The sequence below is a fragment of the Staurois parvus genome, unplaced genomic scaffold (assembly GCF_062004578.1).
Source record: "Staurois parvus isolate SC_StPar_1 unplaced genomic scaffold, SC_StPar_1.0 ptg000011l, whole genome shotgun sequence".
Classification (NCBI taxonomy): domain Eukaryota; kingdom Metazoa; phylum Chordata; class Amphibia; order Anura; family Ranidae; genus Staurois; species Staurois parvus.
The window spans coordinates 28389358-28408123 of record NW_028317807.1 but is presented as its reverse complement, the minus strand read 5'-3'; the positions used below and the strand labels follow the sequence as shown (position 1 = coordinate 28408123).

The window sequence follows — 18766 nt, the reverse complement described above, 5'->3', positions numbered from 1 at the left end:
TGGGGAAAATATGCTGGATATCTATACTGATATGGACTGGGTAATGTGTTAGGAATGTAAGGATGCCCCATAGTTTGATGGAAATGAAAATCATCAACCTACAGAGGGCTGAATTCAAAGACATCCGAAAATCAAACTGAAAAAATGATGCAGCAGGCTAGTGCATTTTGCTGAAATTCCATTGCAGCAACTCAAAATGCTACTCAGTAGTCTGTATGGCCCCCACATGCTTGTATGCATTACTAACAACATCGGGGCAAGCTTCTAATGAGATGATGGATGGTGTCCTGGGGTATTTCCTCCCAGATCTGGACCAGGGCATCACTCAGCTCCTGGATAGTCTGAGGTGCAACCTGGAGGCATTGGATGGACCAAAACATGATATCCCAGAGGTGTTCTATTGGGTTTAGGTCAGGCGAGCATGGGGGCCATTCAATGGTATCAATTCCTTCATCCTCCAGGAACTGCCTGCATACTCTCACCACATGAGGCCTGGCACTGTCGTGAACCAGGAGGAACCCGGAACCCACTGCACCAGGGTAGGGTCTGACAATAGGTCCAAGGATTTCATCCCGATACCTAATGGCAGTCAGGGTGCCATTGTCTAACCTGTAGAGGTCTGCCTCCATTACTGACCCACCACCAAAACGGTCATGTTGAATGATGTTACAGGCAGCATAACGTTCTCCTCAGCTTCTCCAGACCCTTTCATGTCTGTCACATGTGCTCGGGGTAAACCTGCTCTCAAACTGTGAAAAGCACAGGGCACCAGAGGCAGACCTGCCAATTCTGGTGTTCAAGGGCAAATGCCAATCGAGCTCTATAATGCTGGTCAGTGAGCACAGGGCCCTCAGGCCACCCTCTTAAAGTCTGTTTCTGATTGTTTGGTCAGAGACATTCACACCAGTGACCTGCTGTAGGTCATTTTGTACGGCTCTGGAAGTGCTCATCCTGTTCCTTCTTGCACAAAGGAGCAGATAACAGTCTCGCTGATGGGTTAAGGACCTTCTATGGCCCTGTAAAGCTCTCCTAGAGTAACAGCCTGTCTCCTGGAATCTCCTCCATGCTCTTGAGACTGTGCTGAGAGACACAACAAACCTTCTGTCAATGGCACATATTGATTGGCCATCCTGGAGGAGTTGGACTGCCTGTGCAACCTTTGTAGGGTCCAGGTATCGCCTCATGCTACCAGTAGTGACACTGACCCTACCCAAATGCAAAACTAGTGAAAAACAGTCAGAAAAGATGAGTAGGGAAAGAAAATGTCAGTGGCTTCCATCTGTAAAATCATTCCTGTTTTGGGAGTCATCTCATTATTGCCCATCTAGTGCACCTGTTCTTAATTTCATTACCACCAAAGCAGCTGAAACTGATTAACTACCACCTATGCTACTTAGCTAACCAGATCAATATCCCATGAGTTGGAATTGACTTGCTGTACTGATGCTATACTCTGATTAAAAAGTGTTCCTTTAATTTTTTTGAGCAGTGTATATATACATATATATTTTACCGTTTTTCCATTTTCCTACAGGCTATCACATAACAAGCTAATATTATCCACTGACTCTTCTTACAAAATAAGAAAATTCACTGTTACAATTTCTGCCTTTCTTCTTATGGAGAAAAATACTTATAGAGTAATTTTCGCTGTGCGCTGCTCTCCATGATCAATTGCATTCTATGCCAGACAATTTTGCTATTGAATAGCAGTAAAATATCCCTTTCTATATAGGCAATAAAGCTTATTTAAACAAATCCCCAATGCAACATTGTAACGGAAAACTATTAAATTCAAAAAGCTTTCCCCTTGAAGGTACTAACAGAAAAGTCATGCATTTTAGTATCCATATTTCACAAAGTAACAAGATATAACAAGTTTGTGAATGCCAAGTGCGACATACCAATGTGGTTAGCCTGGGGTACCACAGGCCATATTGACCCTTGTATATATTTAAATACACGTATTCAGTTTAAAGTATATTGCAAGATGCTACAAAATAAAACCCAAGTATAAGTATCTAAAATATAAAATACTCACAATGAAATCCAAAAGCTAAATAATTTAAAAAATTTGCAGGTCAGCGTGTCAGTGGACTAATTAGTGTTTTTGTGGACACTTGCCTCTTATTATCACTCACATGTAACATAATATACTTTTCATCCAGGAACACCTTCGCATGTACAGACACAGTACATTTCTATATACAGACACTTGTTCACCTACAACCAATTACAACACTCTAGTCACATACTCACATATATCATATACTCCCCTATCTAGAACCATCAGAACACATACTTCACACACATATACACCTATGACCAAAACATCACATAGAATATTCTGCATTGGTAATACATAGGGTTAGCTTTTTTTAAGGCTCAAGTAACAGGAGGATGGAAATATTAGGCCTGTGCCATTTAAAATGCATTTTAATCCCCAACTGCAAATTACAAACTGCAGAGGGATTCTACAGAACAGTACAAGTCACACTCACTATATCCTCTTTTACCTAAAGGCAGATCTCCCGGAGGGCCCTTGAGCTGGACTTCTTTCTCCTGTTCACCTCTCAGGACTGCTACAGCATCAGCAGTTACTACTTGGACTATTCGTGCAGATACCTCCTCTGCCGAAGCACCAATGGGGGCAAAACAAGACAAGCAAACAACACAGACATTATTAATATAGTAGGGAAGGGAATTTACAGATTTCTTACTCAGAATGGTCAATAGCCAGTCAGTGGGTCTGCTTTATCAAAATAACCCTGCACTCATTACAACCAATCAGAATCCACTGGTCAGGGCAGGTTAGAAAGAAAAAAATAATATGACTGGTTGCTGTAGGCAAAATGCCCCTTTATCTTACCTTCAGTATTCATTATTTGGCCCCAAAGTGGAACCTTACAAAAATATTTGTACTGATATTATCTCCCTAAAGAGAAATGAAGATGATGTTTTCCTTTAGGATAACCACAATTAATGTACTTTTATAATCCTTAAAGTGGATCTGTGGCCAAGTTATGGACATTTAGGCTCCATTCACACTTGTGTGACTTGTCATGAGACTTTGGACATGACAAGTCACAGCCCATTCTTTTCAATGGCACCCGTTTGGATCTATGCGACTTAAAGTTGCAGTGATTTTGAAAAGGTACCTGCACTACATCAACGCGACTTTTAGGTTCAGAGAGTGTAAAATCGGAACAAAGGTGCACTCAAAGTCACACAATGAAATGGCGCAAGTGTGAATGGAGCCTTAAATAGTAAAAATGTCTAACAAGCAGTCAATAAGTTAAATTTGATAATACAAGCAATAAAGTCATTCAAGAGGGGGTCTCAGAACTCCCCAATTCCTGTGCACCTGTTCTGTGTTTAGATTAGAGATTTGCAGGCTGCCAGGCTACCAGCTTACTGCTGGCAAGAAGGAGCTGAGATATTGAGAGAATGTGAAAGTAAAATTTAGAAGCTTGTGCTGAAAAATCTAAGCATGTAGCAAAATAGGTCAGTGAGGGAATTTTTTATTATTTACTTATGTTTGTTTTGAATATGTAAATATTTGAAAGTCCATAGCTTAGACACAGTTTTAATTTATAAAATAAAAAAGGTAGCGCTATCAAAATTAAATATTCAAATCAAACAGTGATAAATAAAACAGTGAAAAAATGTATGACCAATAAAATGTCTTTAAGAATTTTTCTTTTTCATCAGCAGTGAAAAATGTCCATCACCATAAGAACAATTTTGTGCAGATCCACCACCAACAGAAATGAATAAACTCACCAGAGCAAATTGCCAGTTAAATTATAAACCAGCAAGTGCACTTGTTTGCTCTGGGAGCAATACCCTGCAGGCAGACTCAGCGGTGACCAAACACATTTTGTTTAAAATCACAGAAAGCCAAAACGCCAGCCTCACACAGAACGTAGTGACGTTAGTCCGAAGCTCCATCCTACACGTTTCGTCATCCGACGTCTTCACGGAAGTGCAATTGCTGGTTTATAATTTAACTGGCAATTTGCTCAGCCTGTGTATGAAGTTCTTGGAATTTGGTCTGGAAGTTTTCGCTGCTGAGTTTATAGATCTGCAGAGTATTGCTCCCAGAGAGGATAAATAAGTGTCTGAATATCTGAGTCTCCCTGACTTGTAATATACTACATCAACAAGCTGAGAGAGGAATAATTTGAAAACCTGGTCACCGCTGAGTCTGCCTGCAGAGTATTGCTCCCAGAGCAAACACGTGCAATTGCTGGTTTATAATTTAACTGGCAATTTGCTCTGGTGAGTTTATTCATTTCTGTTGATGGTAGATTTGCACAAAATTGCTCTTATGGTGATGGACATTTTTCACTGCTGATGAAAAAGAAAAATTCTTAAAGACATTTTTCTGGTCATAATTTTTTTCACTTTTTCATTTATCACTGTTTTATTTGAATATTTAATTTTGATAGTGCTACCTTTTTTGTTTTATGATTGCAACCTTTATTTAGGGGTAAGGTTTAGCTGCTTGTGTTAATTGATTACATGTGAACACCTTTGGCGCTATTTTCATTTATATTTTTTTCTCACAGTTTTAATTTAGGTTGATCAGTTTTATGTGTTAAATGTGTTACAAGTAAAATATGATTATATTCATTATGAAATGTTAAAGATATAGAATGGCTACATCTAAGAAATTATGCTATAAAAAAACGCCTATATGATATTAGAACAGGCATTTGCTTTGGCAAACATATGAAGCTGATTTATGAAGATGAACAAATGAAAATATAAAGATTGTAGGAGCAATATATACATTTGTTCCAATTTTCTTTGCTTCACATTACAAAATCAGTCCCATCATTTGACAGCGCCTATTCCTGCTTCAGATATAATAAAATACTAGAAAGAAATGTGATTACCAAATTTTTGCATGTGTACTAAAAGCGCAGGAATACCAATAATTGTGTTTTTTGTTAAAATGGAGTTACATTATGTTGCTATTTTAGATTTTAAAAAAATACTGCTTAGCAGAATTGTTCTTTAATTCCCCCATATTGTTTCAGTAGATGACCCAGTGGACTGGAAATAGTTTGGCCTTTTGATATGCAGCTTTTCCAGCTTTACTCAGGGACATTATTCCACAGGGAAGTGAACTGCAGTAGACTGCTGCTTGGGAAGTAATCTCATTTTGTTTCACTGCCATTCTTTAAATAGGATTATGTAATGCACCATGCCTGCATGACTGTTCAGTATGAGAAAGATTCACTCATTAGTACATTGTGTGACAGCAAACACAAAGAGGTTGATTTACTAAACTCGGGAGTGCAAAATCTGGTTCAGCTGCGCATTTGTAGCCAATCAGCTTCTAACTTCAACTTGTTCAGTTAAGCTTTGTAAAAAAAACCTAGAAGCTGATTGGTTTCTATGCGGAGCTGCACCAGATTTTGCACTCTCTAGTGTTAGTAAATCAATCCCAAAGTGTTATGCAACTCTACAATTTATATATCTCCAATGACAATCACACAAGCTTTCTAAACTTGCTAAAGAAATAATAAAATATCTGGCCCATGAAGAAAGTTGAGTCAGATTCTATAATGTCTCAAATTGCCAAAGAGAGGCATTTAAAAGACAATTAAAATTTGAGAGGTTTGAATATTCCAAAGTTTTAATGCTACAGTTACGCTATCAATGAAAATATGCTGTATGTTTTTTGTTTGGTTTCTACACATTACACTTTTGTACATATTGTTTCAAACTTTTTAAACCTTTATTCTCTCAGTGATGGGTCTTTACAACTGAATCATCTACACAGGAGTTTTGAAAAAGGCCATCTTTTTATGTGTAACTTGTTCATTTCTTTAGTTCACAAGAAGCACCCAGCAGGAAGGTGAAATGTATGCCCTATGGAATGCTAAGAGTGGATGCAACAGCAGTTTTCATGGAGGTGGTTGTGTCGCCCTTTCAGGCTTCATGCACACTGGGCATTTTAATAACGCTGGTAATGTTAACTGAGTAAAGTCATGTTAAAAACGTGAGTTTTTCAGCATTTTTGCATTAGTGTTTAGCGGCATTTTGCCGCTTTTTTTTCGTTTGCATTTTTTAGAGTGGTTATTTTCTCAAAAAAGTCCAAAAGCGCTGGTTTGACATGATTTGCTATGTTTTGCCACGTTTTTCAGCATTAGAGTGTTTTTACAGCTAAAAAAACTCCTCTAGAAACCCACTAGTTCTGGGGGTTTTTTCCAGCCAAAAACCGCCCCTGCCAAAAAAACATTGATTACAGGCTATGTGTGCATGGACATATAGGATAACATGCTGGGGGTTTACTAGCTGTAGAAAAAAAAGTCAAAAGCCAAAAACAACAGCTGTAAAAATGTCCAGTGTGCATGAGGACTCAAGGACACCATGAGTGACTGATAATTAGTGGCTTTCATTTTCTATAAGAAATGTGCATTGTGCATAAGGACTGTGGGCCAATTCTGAGTGTAAGGGTTGAGCCTGTCAGACTATCATTAAGGCCTCATCTGCAGTATGAGATCAGTGTCTGATTTTAATATGTGGATTTGGGATTTCTCTTCCTCTCCAGCTGCTGTTTTGAAATACTAGATCACCAGAGACACAGAACAGACCTTGGCATGGTAAGGTAGTAATGGAGAGCCTAAAGGCATTACTGGTGAGTGGTCCTTTGCTCTTTGCTTGACTTTCTTGGGCACAGTTTCACACTACAGGTCCACTTTAAACCATTTCAGTGCTGGACTCACTCAGCTTGAGAAGAGATGAAGTAGGGATTGTTTTGGGATCTTGTCCCAGAGGACACCCACCTAGGGACACTACTGAACATGGAAGGTGTTAGTTAATCTAAGGGCATTAAAAAAATGACTATGGATATTAGAAAAATCAATATTACTCTCTCGACATCAGCAGTGAAGATTTTGAGATGGTCCCTATCAACACCTTTACTTTTTTCAGTAAATTGAAGTGTACTGGTCCTGTACTTGAGTCCTTATCTCATTTTACAGGTGCGCTGTTGAGTGTCTTTGCTTCTTGCATTTGTTACAGTAATTTCTCCTGTCCTGTAGATAAACAGGTACTGCAGTGGATGGTAAAGACTGGCCAGAGACTTACTGGCATCAATATGCGCACCATCGGTGCTATATATTAATATTACATTTAAGGGCATTGCTGCAAATCGGCATTGATAATACTGCACTTTATGATTGTTAATAATTGCAATGTTAGTTTATGTATTTATATGTATATAATTGTTTTTCTTTTGTTTGTCTTGACTTCATTATTGTTCACTGGGATCTGAGCTACCTTACTTAGTGAATTTCATGTGTAATATGTTTTGGAATGACAACAAAAAATATCAATGTATCAATATAGCAAAAATCTATTTTTAAATGGACCTGCCCTATGCAGCAGGTAGGTGGCATAAAAGCCCCCCTCCCCTTGCCTAAAATCTGTCCTGGGCACAAGGATTGGTGAGCAGCATGGTACTGTTTGGCAATGGTGTTTACCACAATTTTTGGCAACCACTCTTAAAGCACTCCCTCAATACTAAAGGGCATGGCATGGCAAAGGGCATGACTAAAGGGCAAACATGGCAAGGGACAGCACTCCTGCTGCCCCTTACTATATGGATACCAGCTCAAAATATTGGTATCACTCTTGCTCTCACTCTGATGAACTTTATTTCCAAATGTGTTCAGAGAATGTAGTGTTCACACTTTTAAGAGGTGAATGTTACAATACGTGCCTTTTTACATTAAGAAACAGATGTTGACAAATATCAGGCAATGTTATAAATAAATGTTAAGTGAATGTACCATGAGTATGCTTAAAAAAATATGGTGACAGTAGCAAAATATCATTTCAAAATATACCCCTACGTTAAATGCTAATGCAGAAGTGACAATGTGGTCGTAGCTTAGAGTGATGAAAACATTTAGAAGGAGGTTAATATTTATTTTTTATGGATAGAATTTCTAACAGATAACCTACTATACAGACCACACATCAAATTTTGTGTTATGAGCAAACAACATATAGCCAGCTACTGTACATCTGAAACATAAATATTCCTTGTTTCAATAAGCAGACCAATCATCCATGCATAGATCACTGCATGAATCAGGCTCTTAAACTGAAGTGCAACTCAAGTGTGACACATCAATGTGTTACAAAGTATTTTTTGCAAAGCACTGTAAATTTACCATGCAATTCAGAACACAATGGAAGATAAGGCAATTTTAGGTGGCACTATCTTGTAGGTTTATGAACTGTGACTATATTACCACCAAATGTCATTTGCAGCTGCCCTTAGTCATCTGCAGTAAACAGTAGCATATTTTTCATATTGGGTATGATTTAGATTTAGTAATATGCCCATATGGCACATGGAATTTTAGTTTTGGCTGTACTTTTAGTTATCTGTGCATTATATGCTATACATTTCTAACAGGGCATCCAATAGCTCATTGGTTTCCAACCAATATAATTTCTCTACCATTTTAAAGACAAAGATGATTAAACAATAGGAAACAAAACAGATAATTAAATAGAAAACAGTGGCAGCATTGCTAAAATAATTCTACTCTGCCAGTTTAAACAATACAGCCAAAGACCAAGTTTTGCATCCATAAAAAATGGTAAATACAGCACTGAATGTATAAAAAGCAAAGGTAATGTTTTAGGAAAAATTTAAAAAGGAAAGAAAAGATATTAAAAAAAAGGGAAGGCAAGAACTTGACATAAGCAAAAAAGCTGGTTAAGCAAAGAAAAAGAGCACCGCAGAAAGAGAAAGCTGGACATGCAAATGAGTCACAACGAAGAGAAGGTGGGACCCAACACTAGACATATAAGACAGGACATACTAGCTTTATCAATAGTAATATAATAAGCAATATGTAACAATGTTCACAGCGGGCAAATCACTCTTTAAAAACAACAATGCAAAAGGCAAGAAAATCTCCCTTTGTCATGATTATAAAATGGCTGTCCAAACACATTTCTGTTTTCCAGCCTCAGCAACACTTGTCACTTTTTTGTTCTTCCAATTAGATACTCCAGAGTGGTCAATGTGGTTGATAAAGACCTGTAACTCCCTGAGCACTATTTTTACAAGTATTTAGCACTTGAGTAGCCTACTATGGGTAATTGTTGGTATGGCCAAAACATGGAAGTAGGTTAATGTAGTTTAGAAGAGTCTGAGTTTCCAAGCCTACGTGGTGACTTCAAGTGCAAAAATTCAAGCACAGATGCACACACATATAATCTAGTGCAGCACATACTCATACAATGTTAACATTCAATTAACTGCAAAACAGCTCTTATAAATACACAGTTTAGACATGCACACACAGTCAAGAACAGTAGATACAGGAACCTCAGACAGCACGCACATACATCTTGCAGATCACGCACAAGCATACATTCAGCACACAACACCTACATATTTCGGTTGTAACACACACAATCCTGCACATCATACACATCAAAATAAAGCAGACAAAATAATATAAACAAGCCTTTTACCTTGAGAACTTTCACTTATTAGCATTTCTATAATATTTCCCTATCATCTTTAGCTTGTGTGTTTTCAACCCGAGATACACTTGGAGTGGAAGAAAAAGAATATGAGTGCCTTCTGATTCACTGAAATACTATCTGAAAAGTTGGTGGTTTAACTATACTCCTCACATTCACAATGGAGTACTGGTCACAGATTGGAAACCCAAACCACTGGTTTTCAGACAATTTCCTACATTTTCAAAATTGTCCACAGCAGTAATAAGCTCTATCAGTGCTGGTACCCACCCTCCATCATATAGATATTAAAGTGGACTTTATACAAAAATGTGAGGTATACTTTATTTGCACACACACACACACACACACACACAAACAATAAGGGGTGCATTTGTAAAAAAAAATGTGTTTTCCCGGGAACTGTGTATGCCTTCATAACCTTTAATACTGTACCTCGTGACGTGGCAAATACATTGGTAACTTCAGTCACAGAGGCACCAGCTAAGTGGGCACAAACAATTTGTCCTCTTTGAAGATCAGTAAGCTCTGACACGACTTCGTATTAGTGGCAGCACACAAAGTGAATGATGAAAGTGAGACTTCCCACCTATTAGCTAGGTGTTTCATCAACAGCAGAAGCAAAATAATGTTACATCACTTCTGCCTACAATGCAAAACAAGTAGTCACTTTCACACCTGCAAATCATGTAGTGTTTCCATTTTTTGTCTAACCCCAGTAGATTTATTCTGTGCGATTGGGGCAAAAAATGAATTTCCTGTGCTGTTCAAATGTTTTTCATTGATTTAAAGTGGTTCTAAAGGATGACTATTGTTTACTTTAATGCATTCTCTGCCTGAAGGTTAAAAATGTCACAGTGTTTTTATTGCCCTCCCTACCCCCCTTTATATTTTCCTGAGTCCTCACTTGTTCCAGAGGATCATTGTGGACACCATAGATTGTTGAGGACTGTAGACATTGTGGTCAACAGAGGAAACTCAATGCAGTGGAAGAAAGACTCATCATGCCTACTTCCCTTTGCAATCAGAAGATGTCCAGCAGTGCCATCAGCACAGAACTGGTGGAAACCAGTGGGACCCAGGTACACTGTCCATAGAAGTCTGGCCAGAAGTGTCAGGATCAATGGTTTCCACAATGCTGAGATATAAAGGCAGATACTTACCCATCATGCCAATGTCATCAAGAACTTTCTTCAGTGTAAAGAAGGAGTCCTGTAAGTTGTGGTCTGGCCCCCACATAGCCCTGATCTTAACATATTTGAATCTGTCTGGGATTACATGCAGAGACAGAAGAATTTGAGGCAGCCTACTACCACAGAAGATCTGTGGTTGGTTCTCTCCAAGATGTTTGGAACAACCTACCTGCTGAGTTCCTTCAAAAACTGTGTGCAAGTGTACCTACAGTTGTGTCCAAAATTATTCAACCCCCACTGAAATTGAGTGTTTTGGCCAGTTTGACATTGCTTTTGATCATTCAGTCATCTTGCTTACATTTACATTAAAGAGGCACTTGTAGGTCAGACAAATATAACATAACAGTTATAATGAAATAACCACAAATGTCTTTTCTGTGCTCACAGCATTATCAGTTTTATTCAACCCCCAAGTGACATTCAATCTTAGTACTTAGTACAGCATCCTTTTACAGTTATAACAGCTTTTAAACGTGAAGCATAGCTTGACACAAGTGTCTTGCAGCGATCTACGGGTATCTTCGCCCATTCTTCATGGGCAAAGGCCTCCAGTTCAGTCACATTCTTAGGCTTGCGCACTGCAACTGCTTTCTTTAAGTCCCACCAGAGGTTCTCAATCGGATTTAAGTCTGGTGACTGCGATGGCCACTCCAAAATGTTCCAGCCTTTCCTCTGCAACCATGCTCTAGTGGACTTGGAGGTATGCTTGGGATCATTGTCCTGTTGAAAGGTCCAACGTCTCCCAAGCCTCAGGTGTGTGACGGACTGCATCACGTTTCCATCCAATATCTCCTGGTACTGAAGAGAATTCATGGTACCTTGCACACGCTGAAGCTTCCCTGTACCTGCAGAAGCAAAACAGCCCCAAAGCATGATTGACCCTCCACCATGCTTCACAGTAGGCAAGGTGTTCTTTTCATCATAGGCCTTGTTCTTCCTCCTCCAAACATAGCGTTGATCCATGGGCCCAAACAGTTCTAATTTTGTTTCATCAGTCCACAGAACACTATCCCACAACTTTTGTGGTTTGTCCACATGGCTTTTGGCATACTGCAGTCGACTCTTCTTATTCTTTGGAGACAGCAAGGGGGTACGCCTGGGAGTTCTGGCACGGAGGCCTTCATTACGCAGTGTGCGTCTTATTGTCTGGGCTGAAACTTCTGTACCCACATCTGACAAATCTTTTCTCAGTTCCTCAGCAGTCACACGGGGACTTCTCTCCACTCTACGCTTCAGGTAGCGCACAGCAGTCGAAGTCAGCATCTTCTTTCTGCCACGACCAGGTAGCGTTTCAACAGTGCCCTTTGCCTTGAATTTGCGAATGATGCTTCCTAAGGTGTCTCTTGGTATGTTTAACATCTTTGCAATCTTCTTATAGCCATTGCCCTTCCTGTGAAGAGAAATCACCTCTTCTCTTGTCTTCCTGGACCATTCTCTTGCCTTCACCATGTTTGTAACCACACCAGTAAATGTCTAGAAGGAGCTGAGTATCACAGTCATTTTAAAGCTGCCTAATTGGTGCTTATTATGCTTGATTGCTGCTCGGTGACATCCACAGGTGTTTTCAATACCTGATGGAAAGCACCTGTATGAACCTCTGTTCTTCAGAGTGGTAGTCTTTAAGGGGTTGAATAATTGTGGCAATGAAGAAACCACATAAGAACCATTTACTACTGTATTACATAAACAATTGATGTCATTTTAGTTGCATTTGGGTAGTTACAACGTCCTTGTAGGATTTGATTCTGAATACAATTCCAAATGTACACTATAGTCCCTAAACCCCTTTACAGCATTGGGGGTTGAATAATTTTGGACACAACTGTAGAAGAAAAGATGCTGTTTTGAAGACAAAGGGTAGTCACACCAAATATTGATTTGTTTTGGATTTCTCTTCTGTTCATTTACTTTTCTTTTTAACTTTTTTTGGTAATTGATAAAAATAAACTATTAACACTTCTATTTTTAAAACTTTCTTTACAACTTGTACACAGTGCTATATAACAAAGCAGTCTTTTGTGGAAAAATATAGATATGTATTTAGGGACTAAGGTTTGCTTAACTAATAGGGTGAAATTTAGCAATTCATTGGTAGAGAAACATTTTTAGACCCCAAAACAACAGAACAACCTCAACAGTTCAGTTCTGGTTTAGTTCATAAAAAGGATGCCCTGGGAATAGATAGAGTACAGAGAACTCAATGAAAGAAAGACAGGGCATGGATGGCTATTAACCAGCTACATTAATTAACTTCATAAACAGGAAACTAAGTTGGGATAAGATCACTTAAAATGTGCATGACTCATACAAACAATACACTGAAATTTTGAGATTTTGTAAAGAAGATAAGAGGACAACCCTTTCAATTGGAAGAAAAGAGAAGTAAAACATGTTTTATTATGAGAGCTGCAAAAAAAAAAAAAAAAGGAACAGTTTTTTGCAGAAAGTAATTCCTGCAGACATTAGATGCTTCCAAACAAATATAAATGTTCATATACAGTAGAAAGTTGATACAATTATTAATTCATTTTCCCCTATATCGGTAGTAAACTCTTGCACCTATAGTAGATATTTACAGTATATCGGATGTAGCCAATAACGTCGTTGGCTCATGCACAGTAGCTCCACATTCACTGCATACTAAGTGTGCCCTGATTGCAGGGAGTACTGAGCTGCAGTGGTGACTCCCGGCCACATGCGCATGTGTGATGTCATTTTGGCCCATCAAGTCAAGCAGCCGCAAACCCAGAATGAAGGCCTGGTGAAAATGGAAGCGCCAGGAGCAGTGACAGCTCAGCACTGTAGGGCACCATTTCAAAGGTAAGTCTGTTATAATGTGCTAGTATGCAATGCATACTAGCACATTATGGCACAAACATGCAGTAGGTCAATTGAAAAAAAAAGAAGTTTACTACCGCTTCGAGAATCAGGAAGGATTTTTTTTCCTTGTTAAAGGGAATTTAGATTGATTTTTTTCAAATGCCATCTTTATGTATTATTTTCAGAACTAAACAAATAAAACATTTTATTATACATTTTTTGTTAGTCAGATAACAATACAACATTGCAAATGTGTATTTAATTTTTATCATTTTTAGCCAGGAGGTGTCAAGAGCAAGTCTGGTACTCTGGTGTTTCAGACAGCTAATTTATCACTTTTTTGTGAATACAGACCTAAACAGTTGGATATCATCTTACACACACAGCCGAAGGATTAATGATTCAATGCAGTTTAACAACCCCTCCCCTATCTCTTTACCTTGAGACTGGCCATCTGGATCTTAAGGCTGCAGCAATAATCAACAAGTGCAGGGCTAGTGGTGGGCTTTCCTATTATTCTTTTACTTCCTATTTCTTTTTAGAGAGGCTATCGTTCTCTGCAAACACTATCATATTTATTTGTAAAATAAATACTTTCTTCAGAGAATGAAAAATTTATCTAAAATATCAATCTAAGAACATGTAAACTTTAAAGAAAAATAATACTGACTAAATACTGACTAAATACCACTATTATTATTATTATACAGGATTTATAAAGCGCCAACAGTTTGCTCAGCGCTTTACAATATAACGGGAGACAGTACAGCAACAATACAGTTCAATACAAGAGGGATTTGAGGACCCTGCTCCTTGGAGCTTATGAACTATAGTTCCTAAGTTTCTTACAAAGGGTATTCTGTCTAATCCTGTATTATTATTATTATACAGTGTTTATATAGCGCCAAAAGGTTTGCTCAGTGCTGTACATTAAAGTGGGGGGAAAGAACATGAGACAATACAGTAACAATACAATACACGGGGGGTTCAAGGACCCTGCTCTTTCGAGCTTACAATCTAGGAGGTATTATCCAAGGTTTGTGAAAATGTAAGTTATTCTCATTTGTAATGTGAAAAGCTATTTAGTGAGACATTGGTGTTGATTTACTAAAACTGGAAAGTGCAAAATCTAGTGCAGCTCTGCATAGAAGCCAATCAACTTCTAGTTTTGTCAACGTTTAATTGAACAAGCTTAGGTTAGAAGTTGATTGGCTATCATGCACAGCTGCACCAAATTTTGCACTCTCTAGTTTTAGTAAATCAACCCCATTGTGGGTGATCCATTGTGGTTGATTTACTACAGCAATAGCGCATATTCACATTTCAAAATGAACTTTCATATTGTTAGGATATTTATGCTTAGCTTAATGTGGTGAAAATTCATTTTTTTAAAATAGCCAATATTGTGCAAGGAAAATGGAAAAAAAATATTTGCACATGAGCACAGAGCTTTACCTCATTCACTAAGCTAAGGCAAAATTCCATTGAAACGGGCAAAATCAAAGTACAAAGTGAGCAGCCTACTTTCCAATAATAAAGAAACCCTATTAAGCACACAAGTTGGCTGAAATCTTGCCAATAAATGCTAGTAGAATTATAGGCTCACCAAGGAACAATAGGGAAAATGTATCTTTATGAATGTGCACAGATTTTAACACTAGCTAAAATAACCAGACTGCCTTGAGGGATTTCCTCAAGAGCAATGAAGCTTCATATCTTCCAGTTTGATGCTTATTTCAAGAGACAAGAGAAAGAAGCACTGCGGCGGAAATTGTGTTTTTACTATTAATGATGCTGAAAAAGGGACAGACACTTCTAAACTAATGGACGTCCTCTATAAATAGCGGAGCCCGTTGTACGGTTTACCCTTGAAGGCTTCATACAGATATTCTTCAAGCTGTACTTTCCTAAGGGTTCACCCAAAGTTCAAGGAACAGGAAGGGTACAGACAGCGAAAAACACATAGCCTGCCAAATTTTACGTAGTCTGTACATTTTGGCTTCTTAGCTTGTTTGTTTTCACCTCATTCTTTCAAGTTTCATTATGTCTTACTGGAGTCCATTTTTTCCAATGACTTAATCTCACAGGTTGAGAGAGATCCCTTATTTTTCAGTACATTTATCAAATAAAAGCTTGTCAGCTAAGCTCCATGTCAAGTGCAATACATACTACATTCTAAAATATCTATCATGCTTTTCTCTGCTTGAAAAAAAAAACCTAGTTATTTTATAAAAAAATATAATATAATAATATGAAGGAGTTACCACATTATGATGTTCCCATGTGACAGAAAAAGGAGAGTGTGAGCAACAATTACAATTTACAGATATTGTACCTGTAACACTTTTAGGGGCATCAGAAATATTTTCTTTACTGCTTTCAAACGACCCTCCATATTATCCTATGTGTCCATGCACACATAGCCTTTTAGAAGCTTTTAGTAGCGTTTACCAGCAGGAAAAAAAAAAACATGCCCAGTGCATCCAGGAGTAGCAGCATTTCGGCAGAAAAAAACACTTGATGCATGTAAACGCACCTAAACGTGTGTTAATGGTAGGCCCGTTTAGCTCTTGAACTTTAATTTATTTCAATCGCCAGAATAAAATATTATTCTGGCCAATGAAATTAATTAAGAAAATCAAGACGACATCTCCAGCGCTCAGATCCAGAACAGGTGGATAAATCGACCTCCGTAGAACCTGTCCACCAAGGAATCTAATGTTGTGCAGCCCTTATGTAAGGCTGGGGAAGCCTGAGCAACACTGCAAATAATAACAAAAGAAAGCACACCAACCTTGCACATTACCTCAGCAATACAAAGATTTTATTAAAATAAGATGTATACTCACAAACGTAACAGTATAAAAAGCATATAGTATCCAAGAGTAGATCACATGAAATCAAGTAGCATGTGAATCCCACAGACAGGGAGACTCTCGTGAAAGCTAACGCGTTTCAAAGGGAGATCCCTTCTTCCTCAGAGCCAAAGGGGTTTGGCTCTGAGGAAGGAGGGATCTCCCTTTGAAAAACATTTTTAAAATAACTAGACAATACTGCCATTGTGTCACAGGCAGATACATTCCTAAGCTGTCTACATTTTGCCGATTTTTATGCCAAGTTTAAAGTCAGTACACTACTGAAGTTTAAACAGAGGAAATATTAGGTAGGGTGGGAAAAACATATTTCAAGGTTGCATTTGCATAGCTAGTTGAATCTCATAGCTCATTTAATTTGAACCTGATAATTTGAGTGACAACATCTTCCTGTCCAGAAGAGATCCTCTCAACAGAATGTTACGTGATGGAATTAAGGCTTAGCTCTGGGCTCTCAAAACCTGATTCATTTAAAAAAATGAAAATATAATTTGTTACTAAGTACCACAGGCTGTCTTCCATTACCTCTAACAGCCTCTTTTATTTACACTCACTGGCCACTTTATTAGGTACACCTTGCTAGTACAGGGGTGGAGGCCCTTTTGCCTTGAGAACTGCCTTATTCTTCATAGCGTAGATTCAACAAGGTGTTGGAAACATTCCCCGGAGGTTTTGGTCCATATTGACATGAGTTGCTGTTGTCTTTCTGTCATCTCGAACCAGTCTGCCCATTCTCCTCCGAACTCTGACATCAACAAGGCTGGATAACTGGATATTTTCTCTTTTTTGGACCATTCTCTGCACAGCCTAAAGATGGTTGAGCGTGAACATCCTAAAATACTCAAACCAGCCCATCTGGCATCAACAACCATGCGAAGTTCAAAGTCACTTAAATCCCCTTTCTTCCCCATTCTGATGCTTGGTTTGAACTTCATGAAGTTGTCTTCGCCACGTCTACATGCTTAAATGCATTGAGTTGCTGCCATGTGATTGGCTGATTAGCAATTTGTGTTACCAAGCAATTGAACAGGTGTACTTAATACGGTGGCAGGTGAGTGTAGTTTGCCTTTGATACTAAGAATCTGACTTTCCTGACTTTGGCATTAAGCCCTCCCCCAGTGTATTTTAGGACACTCTTCCTGGGCACTGTGCTGACAGACTGGTGAAACATAGCCCAGAACCCAAGCAACTGAAACTAAATTAGAGATGCACACAAAGTAGAGTTTACTGACTAATAAAGGTATATTTGGTGTTTGCTGTTAGGTAGAAACGTTTCCTTAAACTTTTACACTGGGTGACAGGTTTACTTTAAGACTAAAGTCCACATTCCTAAATGATTAAGCCCACAGTGCTAATTGCTGAAGATACCATTAGTTATGTAGCTAAATGTGGACAGACAAGCTGCCAATGTAGTCCTGAAATCTGTGAACCCTTGAACCTGGAATGATTGGATTATTGAATCGAAAAGACAAGATGGTACCATCATGAACTGTTAACACTGTTGCATTCTAAGACCCAATGAGCAAACACCACTAACTAAATTTGTAGTTACAGAAATATTTACTTCAATGCACTTACAGTATTCCCTTTGTGGGATCTTAATATTTGCAGTTGACCATAACATCAGTTTTCAGACATCTGTCCAAGTAAAAACAGATGTCAACTGTATAAAGAAATGAACAAATCCTTTAAGTCTATTCTAAAAGTCTAGGCGGCTCATTGAACTGCTAATTCTTCTTTACATAGTACAATATGCAATGGGCATCATTTAACAGTATACAGAAATTAAATTATCTGTGCTGCTAGAAAATGGAAACAGCTTTCTGTCTGGTGCTATCAACCTAGACTTAGGAGCTACCATATACATTAACATAAGCATGCTACTAATGGTTGATGCTAGGAGAGGAAGCAATTAGACAACTGCTTACAGAGAAAACAATTCCTAGAGACAGCGATTTGGCATCAGATGTAGAAGATTATTTGATATTATCTGTAGGGAGATATATTCATAGAAAAATAGATGCATAATGGACATCTTATGTAATAGATTTTAGAGAATATTTGGAGACAATGCTGAAATAGTGCCGATCTTACACAAAATTATATAATTTATTGAGACACTAGAAGCCTTTCTTCTCGGGATTTATAAATACAAAAACTAAGCCAGTGTAAGTAAGGATATAATTATCATCAGTGCAGTGCAGTCAAAACATGACTCTCTTTTACTGGCAGGGTGCAACGTGTTTCCATGGCAACTGCTTTTAATTGGTTCTAGGATGGCTCATGTCCAAACAGTGGGCTCCCCACCCATCCACCAGTAAAACTAAACCATAGAAAAGCTGGTCTGTCACC

The 18766-nt window shown here is 38.3% G+C and overlaps 1 protein-coding gene across 21 annotated transcripts in view; it reads right to left on the bottom strand.

The window, feature by feature from the left end:
* MAP2 (microtubule associated protein 2) overlaps positions 1–18766 on the bottom strand; it is a 297262-nt gene that overhangs the window by 61416 nt on the left and 217080 nt on the right. For 18 of the 21 annotated variants that reach the window (XM_089671950.1, XM_089671989.1, XM_089671981.1 and 15 more), the window contains one exon: positions 2517–2630. The exons of the other annotated variants lie outside the window; for them this stretch is intronic. In XM_089671950.1, the coding sequence (XP_089528076.1) occupies positions 2517–2630 (114 nt within the window). The remainder of the gene's footprint in view (positions 1–2516; positions 2631–18766) is intronic. 21 annotated transcript variants of the gene reach the window in all.